The 9,084-nt window shown below is 45.6% G+C and overlaps 1 protein-coding gene across 1 annotated transcript in view; it reads left to right on the forward strand.

Moving 5' to 3' along the window:
* Positions 1 to 339: 339 nt before the first annotated feature.
* EFHC1 (EF-hand domain (C-terminal) containing 1) overlaps positions 340 to 9,084 on the forward strand; it is a gene marked incomplete at its 5' end in the record, with an annotated part of 11,455 nt that continues 2,710 nt past the window's right edge. The window contains 8 exons of the mRNA XM_009072579.1: positions 340 to 561; positions 2,232 to 2,519; positions 4,230 to 4,379; positions 5,773 to 5,965; positions 6,278 to 6,498; positions 6,872 to 7,012; positions 8,180 to 8,393; positions 8,733 to 8,880. Coding sequence (XP_009070827.1) covers positions 340 to 561; positions 2,232 to 2,519; positions 4,230 to 4,379; positions 5,773 to 5,965; positions 6,278 to 6,498; positions 6,872 to 7,012; positions 8,180 to 8,393; positions 8,733 to 8,880 — 1,577 coding nt within the window. The remainder of the gene's footprint in view (positions 562 to 2,231; positions 2,520 to 4,229; positions 4,380 to 5,772; positions 5,966 to 6,277; positions 6,499 to 6,871; positions 7,013 to 8,179; positions 8,394 to 8,732; positions 8,881 to 9,084) is intronic.

A 9,084-nucleotide genomic window follows, 5' to 3' on the forward strand; every position in this document is an offset into this window, starting at 1 on the left:
AAATACCAGGACAGATAAAGTGCTATCCCCCCATTATGGGCACTGAGAATGGTGGCAATAGGGAAATTCAGTGATTTAAGTTCTTGGGGAATCTGTGGCAGTGCTAGGGTCTGAGTTCACTCTGATGCTTTATACATCCAATCACTTACTTTTTTTCAGCCTCCTTGACCTGTCTGTAAAGTCTGATTTTAAATAACTGCTGCAGTAGTTTATAATGAAATGCTGTGTGGGGGGTGAGGCATTCTAGATATTGCACTCTCACTGTTGTTTTTCTGTGCTTTCAGTAGCTGTATCTACTAAGTGCATGCAGTATTTTGACAGCTGGATTTCCTTCCACAGAAAACATCTTTTCATCGGTCCCAGACGCTGGGCTACAAAAATGGATATGCCTTTTGCCGGCTGCCAAAAGTGGAGATTGGCGAGGACCAGCTCTATCCCAACCAGCTGTCTCAAGCTGAATTAGATGATTTATGCACCCAGAAACCCACACTGACCTGCAGGCCAGCCAGGAAGCCTTCACCTTCACCCTTCACTCCAGCATATGTGACTTTTGACAAAAAGGTACAAAGAAGCTTATTCCAGGAATATCTCTGGCCAAATTCAGAGACATAAACAGTCAGCTCCAGGGTTCATGGGACAGCTACAGCAGTTTTCAGATGCCACAGCCCTTAGTCAGAGACAGCTGAACCCCAGACTGAAAGAGGCTTTCTTTGCTCGGGAAGAGGATTATAATACGTAAAAGATGTAAGACATTCCCCACCAGTTACACTGAGCTTTTCCAGCAGGGCTTGGAAAAGAGGTTTGATTAACTCTGAAAAGTTCCAGTTTATTGCTCTGTAAGCCACAGCGTTGGCTTTTTGTATTTCCAGAACTATATTGACATTGTAACTAAGCTGTATCTGGAAAACTCAGTCTGCAGCAGGGACCCAGATAGCCTGTTTGGCTGTGGTCTATCTATTTATGCTTGTGTGGGTCACCACAGCGTGTCACAACCTGTATTGCTCCATTAACACTTCCTGTGCTACATCTTGGTGATCACATCAGACTAGGAGGTGGCTCTGTGTCTGCCTGAGGCAGTCTTGAGCTGACCCTTGATTTTAAATGTGCCAATCTCAGCCTGCAAGCCACAGCCACGGACAGAGTAGTCACAGCAGAGTGTGCAAGGCTCAGAGAACTCAGCATGTGCAGAGCTTTGCACACTGCTAGGCCTGGAGAAGCAGTCTGCAGCCAGCAGTCTGTGAGACAGTCTGGGGAACAGATGTGCTGTGTTAATTACTGAGGCTGTTCCTTCAGAGGAATGTAGATATTGCTGTTTAATCTATCAGATCCTTCTCTGCTCCTTCCTTCCAGCCAGAGCAGCAGCAGGGCCCCAGTGCTGCTGGGGACATCACAGTCCCTTGTGAGGCACTTGCTGACTGGTAGGAACTTGCTGGCTTTATCATCACTTAATTAGCCAGACCCCTGGGTTGATGTAGGCTGGGTGTGTATAGGGCCTGATTGGCCACCTACATCCTTTTAGGGGCACTGAATGATCTTGAAGGGCATATTCCTCCTACTTCTGCCAAGCAAAGGGACTGTGATTGACTGGCTGATTTGTCTCCTTGTTTCTCCAGCACAGAGCAGCTTTTGCTGTCAGTGCTGAATAGTTGTGACTTGATATCATACAATCATAAAATGGTTTGCGTTGAAAGGGGATTAAGAATCATCTTGTTCCAACCCTCCTGCCATGGGCAGGGACACCTTCTGCTAGGCCATGTTGCTCCAAGCTCCATCCAACCTGGCCTTGAAATGATGACCCATGAAGACTTTAAAATCCACAGATGTGCTTGAACTCCACTAAAATATCTTGATAGCTTCCTTAAATCAGGGGCTGCAAAACTGACAACAATAGAGTTGTGTCGGTCAGTAAAACAGATTACTGGTAGTAACCAAGCACTTGGCAGTAGGTTAAACAGCAGATGATCAAGAAGGAGTAGAGAAAAGGCTCTTATTTTTACACTTGCCTTGTGTACACCAAATTTGTAAAAGGCAGATTGGATTAATGCCCTCATGGTGCCTCTGCCAGCACCCACAGATTAGGCCACAGTTGGCTTTGAAAATTTTGTAGAATCCATTCCAGTAACTTTGCACTGCCAAAGCAAATTACAAATAAATTATTGGTCTTAATAGACTAACCACGGTGTTCACATTGTTTCTTCCTCTCTCCCTTTGTTATATTGTCCCTTGGGCAGGTTTTGAAGTTTGATGCCTATTTTCAGGAAAATGATCCTCTCTTTCCAAGAGCCAATTACCAGATCCGCCAAGTGGGTATCTACTACTACTTGGAAGATGACAGCATGTGTGTCATTGAGCCTGTTGTGCAGAACTCTGGTCTTCTTCAAGGCAAACTTGTCAAACGCCACCGGATGCCCAAGAACGACCAAGGGGATTATTACCACTGGAAGGATCTGAATCTGGGCATGGACATCACCATGTATGGCAGGACATACCGCATAGTCAACTGTGACTCCTTCACAAAGGTGTGTTCCTTGTATACAGAGCCCTCATAGTAAGAATCCCAGGAATTACAGGCGAACAGACATGTTAGAGTCCAGTAGTCTGCATCTGTAGCTTTCAGAATATGGTTGCTTGCAATCTTTCATTTTACTTTTTGTGTAGATTTCTTCCTTCAAGTCCATGGGGTATGGTATTTGCTGGGGAAGGTTAACTGGTCAATACTTTTTTTCCAGAGCTGCTGGGAGTCCATTCTTTGTCCTCAGGGCTTCTTGCAGTACAAATTCATGTCTGGGTGTACAACAGTTTAACTGCTTAGAGTCCAGATAGAACATTGTGCATGCATGAGAGGGAAATTGCTGATCCTAACTCTTTTCTGATTTCATACGCCTCTGTTAAGGACAGGGGAAGGGAATGCCATCAGTACTTCTGCACTTACCTACAGCCAAGCCATGATCTGGGGGTTGAGAATCATGGTATGAACTGACCTTTCTAAGAGAGCTTGCTTACTGCCTGCTTTTCTATTTCTGGCTATCTCTGTACCAGTAAATGTGATAATCATGATCCAACAAATAATAACAAATACCAGTGCACTGCTATCCTGTTAGATTGTCCCCAGTATAATCTCAGCCCTGGTCAGCTCCTATGCTTCCAGTCCAGGAGTTAGAATGCGCCAGAGACCATTCCAGACAGGTGAGTTATGTGCAGCCAACCTGTCCTGGAGGCTCTGAGAGTTTAAATCCAGGCTTTTTCCTCCCAGTTGGCTTCAGTGCCCAGGAATGTCCTCAAGCATGTATAATATTCTGGTATATATGTGGCTGTGAGGCCAGCTCTGCTGGTACTGGATGGCTGTTAAAATCAGTTCACATCAAATGAAGAGATGGTCCTCACGTTAATGGTGATGAAAAACATGGAATAAGCTATGTGGGTCAACATCTCAAGGCCACTAGTCCGTTTATCACTAACCTGCATCCTCCAGACCAGAAAACAGTGAGGCCCAAAATATGAACCTGCCTTGTGAGTCTTCAGGGGGAATCTCACATTCCTGTTGGAGAAGTTTACATAGGTGCTTCCTGGGCTGAATGTTTTCATGGACCACTTCCCAAGGCCAAACAGGGAAGAAGTCCATTGACTTCAGGGTCTGTTTTGGGTGACTGATGTGAGTACACAAGTAACATCCTAGAGTTTGTTGATGCATCCAAGGTAAGCAAAAAATCCCTTTATAAACAAGCAGATTGCACTCTTTCTGTGGGGAAAGTACTCCTGAAAGACAGAATGAAGCTGCCATTGACACATATCCTCATGCCTGAAGGGTCTTGGTGTGGGTAACACTAACTTCCACTGTCTGACACAGCCCTGAGTCTCTTGCAAATTCAGTCTGACTACATCTGTGGTTAAATACCAATTAAATCTTTTTCATCGTTTACATAAATGAAGGACATTAACTGACAGTTGTCTTCCATTTAAAGCCCTAAGGCCAAGGAAAACTGTGCTCAAGTAAAATCTGAGTTAGGATGTTGAGGACAGTACTACCCTGATGAATTAAAGGGTAAGCAAAGCTAAGAAGCAGCTTAAACAGATATCTTTGTCATCTGTTCTATTTGCTGTTGCAGTAGTCTCTGTGAGAATGAACTTGCAATATTCTGACCTCACTCATCTCAGCCCACCTTTAATCTCTAGTCACCTCTTATCTTCAGAAGTCACAACAGCATTAACACCTCAGATGACCTTCCTAGGTGTTCCTGGAGAGCCAGGGAATTGCACTGAACCCTCCAGAGGAAATGGTTTCGGATCCTTACACAGAACTGCGTCGGATGCCTGTGCCCAAGCATATCCCACCGTCAGGTCCTGACCCCTTCAGACAGTTTCTGACCTATGACACAAAGGTGAGAGAGCTGGTGATTACTCACATTACTGTGTCATTACCCACATAGCACTGGTGAGACACCTTGAGTGCTGTGTCCACTCCTGGGCCCCTCACTGCAAGCAAGACATTGAGGGGCTGGAAAGTGTCCAGAGAAGGGAAATGGTGCTGGGGAATGGTCTGGAGTGTCAGTTGTATGGGAAGTGGCTGATGGAGCTGGGGGTACTTAGCCTGGAGGAAAGGAGGCTCAGGGTGGACTTTCTTGCTGTCTACAACTCCCTGAAAGGAGGTTGTAGCAAGGTAGGGGTTGGTCTCTTCTCCCAGGCATCTAGTGACAGGATGAGAGGGCGTGCCTCCAGTGGCACCAGAGGAGGTTCAGGTTGGACATCAAGAAGAATTTGTTCATGGAAAGGGTGGTCAGGCATTAGAAGGGGCTGCCTAGGGAGGTGGTGGAGTCACCACCCCTGGAGGTGTTCAAGAAATGACTGGACATGGGACTTAGTGTTCTGGTTTAATTGACAAGGTGGAGGTAGGTCAAAGGTTGGACCTTGATATTGCAGATGTTTTCCAGCCTAAATGGTTCTGTGATTACAGACTTTATATGCTATTGAAACAGTCTTGTGAGTGTCTGCAACCTCACTCCTTCTAAAACATCTCAGTCTGCTGAACAGGCTCCAGATTTGCTCCTTTCTTGGCTTTAGTGAGACACAAAACCTTTTATGGTTTTTTTTCTGGGCTTTGTGCCTTGTAAACAGTTCCTCTTTGTACTGCAGGGCCTGTGCTCTAGATCATCCATTACTTTCTTGCTTTCTGTTGGAGTGAGATAAGCCACTTGCCTTGGGAAGCCAGCAGCTAGATGCAGTTCTATTACAGATGGGCATGCTGCATTCACTCCTTTCTCTCAAAATATTGATGCCAGGCACCAGAGCAGACAATGATGGACAATCACAAATGCCACTCGCTCTGACTGAATTCTCCCTGTGCACACAATTGACTAGCACTCTCCTCTCTCCTGCTCTGGATCTTCTTTTCATTTAAGAACAATGTAAGGAACCCTATAGGCTACATCTTTACTAGAAAATAAGCCAGGGCCAGGACATGACCAGAGTTTTGCCTGTTGTCCCTGGCCAGCTATCAATCAAACATCTTCTGGCCATCAACTAGGTGCTAGCACACACCAGGATCATATCCAATTGCCATTTTGGATATGTTCAGCCTGTTTTGAGCGGAGCATACAGCTTGGCTGTGTGGTTGCAAGCTGGGCCATACCTGCCAGTTTACTGCCAGTTTAGCCTTAGTAACTATTGGGCTGTCTGTTCAGGAGCTGAACCTTGGGGAACTCTTGACTCAGTGTGAGGAGTTTGATATCTGTGGCATCAAAAGATCCATGTTTGCCTATTTTTTCTCTGCCCCAGGTCCTACGCTTCTATGCCATATGGGATGACACCAACAACACCTTTGGTGATCGGCGGCCTTGCATCATCCATTACTTCTTGGCAGATGACACAGTAGAGGTTCGGGAAGTCTACAAGAGAAACGATGGGAGAGACCCATTCCCAGTACTGATGAAACGCCAACGCTTGCCCAAAACCTTTGCGGAGAAGAAAAGTAAGTTTAGGTTGGACACACATCTGTCTGTGCTGAAGTGTCCTGGTGGTTAGGCACATCTGTGGTGGCTATGCCAGAGGTACACTGAGTCTGGAGAAATCTTTGCTGGGAACACTCCAAATGTCATCTTTTTTGATCGAAGGAAATTTCTTTAAATGATCACTAAATTCTTTATCTTTTGGGAACCAGTGGCAGGACAGCAGTGCCAACAGCTCCCTGGAGCTATTTGTATAGCTTTTATATCCCTTTTCACTAGGAAATGGTAACATCTTCCTGATTAATTTATTTTTTCTTTTGTTTCTTTGTCCTTAGAGAACTTCCCAAGCTGTGTGTTAGAAATCTCTGATCAGGAGGTATTGGAGTGGTATGCACCTAAAGATTTTGCTGTTGGGAAATCTATCACCCTTCTTGGCCGCACCTTCTTCATCTATGATTGTGATAAGTTCACTAAAAACTACTATCATGACAAATTTGGCATCACAGACTTTCAGCCAGTGGAAATAAAGGAGAAACCACTTGAAAAAATTCCACAGGTACTGCAATGTTTCCACAGACTGTAACCACACAGATGGTTGAGTTCCTGTGCACAGGAAGGTTTAGTTGGAACTAGATGATTTTAAGTTCCCTTCCATTCCAAGCCATTCCATGATTCTATGACTCTTTAATATAGACATAGTCTCTTTATTCCTAGAAATTCCATGGCTTTTTAAGTTTCAGATTCTCTTATATTGTCATTAAGTCCAACACATGGCCAGTAGCATCTCTGCTGGGTAGGATGTCACAATTCTTGCTACCTGGTGACGGAAGATCTCCTTCCAAATCTGATGGGTTTTGATAAGCTGTCTTGCAAACTTCGTCTTGTTCTTAGTTTCCACTGTTTATGTCTGGTATCTCCTCTGGATGCAGGTAATTCCTCCCTACAATGGTTTTGGCATCCTTGAAGACTCTCTCCAGAACTGCCTTTCTCTGATTCCAAAGCCTCCACGGAAAGATGTAATTAAGATGCTGAAGAATAACCTCAAGATCCTGCGGTACCGGGTGGCCCTGGTAAGTGCTTTCCTGGGTGGAATAGTGCCAGCTCGTGCTGTAGAGTCAGGAGGATGGGAGGAGCAGCCTGCTCAGACAAGGCTGTTAGCATATTCTCCTCTGTGCCAGTGGGAAAAGAGAGTTCCCCAAGCCAACAGGAGGCCCCGCAGGGGATGCCGTGGGCTCGTTGTGTACTTGCTGTGACAATTAGCAGCATGCAAAGGTAGGGAAAAAAAAACAAGGCCAGAAAGTACAAAACAGACAGGCTACAAACCCACAGCCATTTATGGAAAAACTCACACTGCCATCAGCACGTGACAGATGGCCCTGACTGAAACAGCCTTGCACTGGGCACTGTGCCTCTGCCTGCTTGAAACCACTGCCATAAGCCAGAGCTTGATGTCTCTGCTGCTGGCTCCAGCACCTGTCCTTCTCCAGGGCAGTCCTGGATGAAACAGCCAACAAGGAGCTGTCCTGGCAGGGCAGCCAAGTGGGGAGTCCACAGCAATGGTGTTTTCCACCCACAACAGCATCTAGGCCCTGGCCTTTGTGGCAGCTTTATGGTTGGTTTATGCAAGGAGCCTCTGGCACTTCCAGCAGCAGCAATGGCATTTCCTGTGCTGCCTCGTGCCTGCCCTCTCCAAACACTGCATGTGAGCAAGGGCTGGTTTCTTTTCCCTATTGTGCAGGAGTTCCCTAAAGGTCACAGGTGACGAGTTCAGATCCACTTCATTTTAAACGAGGCAGATAAACCCACTGGTGTGTCAGGGGAGTGACTTCCTGTGACTAAGAGCTGAAGCAGAACCAAACTCTCTCAGGCTCTCAGTATAGCGAAAAATGTAACTTTAATACTGAATTTTACAGCCTCTCTGGGATGAATCATTCCATATAGGATATTCCTTTCTCTTGGATTACTCAGTCTGTGGAAACATTGAATATACTTGGTGACTGCAGCCCAGATTTTGACTGGTGCTTGACTGGACAAGTAAGCTGTGAAATTCAGATACTTGATGCTGTCTAGGGCTTTGTTATGCTATGTCAGCATATAAAGTGCTCTGTTTAGTCAGCTATCAAAACCCTACAAGCTCTGAATGTTTATGAACATGTTACTAGGTACTCCTAAGCACCCCAGAAAGGAAAAAAACCTGATTTAAATGTTCTATTTCAAACCCACTACCTTTCCTCTAGGAATCACCGCGCCCTGAGGACAGAAATCGTCATTTCATCCTCTCTTATTTCCTCTCGGATGACACGATCAGCATCTATGAACCCCCAGTCAAAAACTCTGGCCTCACAGGAGGCAAATACTTAAAAAAGACCAGGGTTGCCAAGCCAGGCTCTACTGCAGAGAATCCCACATACTATGGGCCCTCTGACTTCACCATTGGTTCTACAATTGAAGGTAAAATCCAGCCTGGATCAACAATACTCTGCTCTGATATGTCATTTATTGCATGGACAGTGTAAATCCCTTCCTTCACTTGAGAGATCTGTAGCTTCTGGGTCTGATCACAGTTGAGTTTCCAGATCAGCAGCTGGTGTACTTTGATATAACTCTGTTACTGTCAATGTCTGAACCTTTGAATCAGTGAAACTATTCTCACTTCAACATGTGAAACAAATAGCAGAGCTGGCTCAAACCTGAGCCCAGCCACAAGAGAAGAATCATGCTTCTTCCTGGGTGACTTACAACCATGCTGAAACACAAGTAACACTTCTTTCTTTAATGCCTCTTCCCCAGTGTTTGGCCACAAGTTTGTTATCACTGATGCTGATGAGTATGTGCTTAATTATATGGAGAGCAATGCAGACAGTTTCCCTGCGGCAACACTGCAATCCCTGAGGGATCATTTTCACCCACAGCAGGTGGTAAAGGAGACTGCCAGCAGGTGGGCCTCAAAGGATGGTGTTGTGGGGCTAAATAAGGCTCAGAGTTGATAGCTAAGGGCATCTTCAGCAGCCTCCAAGGGCTCAGACTGTTGCTTAGCTGGTAATTCAGCTCCAAGAGCCTGGCCTGGACACATACAGAGGGGATGAAGTGGGTGTGATATATCATGACTACTGCTAACCCAAAAGCTTTTTGGGACAGCTCT

This window comes from Acanthisitta chloris, unplaced genomic scaffold (assembly GCF_000695815.1).
Source record: "Acanthisitta chloris isolate BGI_N310 unplaced genomic scaffold, ASM69581v1 scaffold10244, whole genome shotgun sequence".
NCBI classification, from domain to species: Eukaryota; Metazoa; Chordata; class Aves; order Passeriformes; family Acanthisittidae; genus Acanthisitta; species Acanthisitta chloris.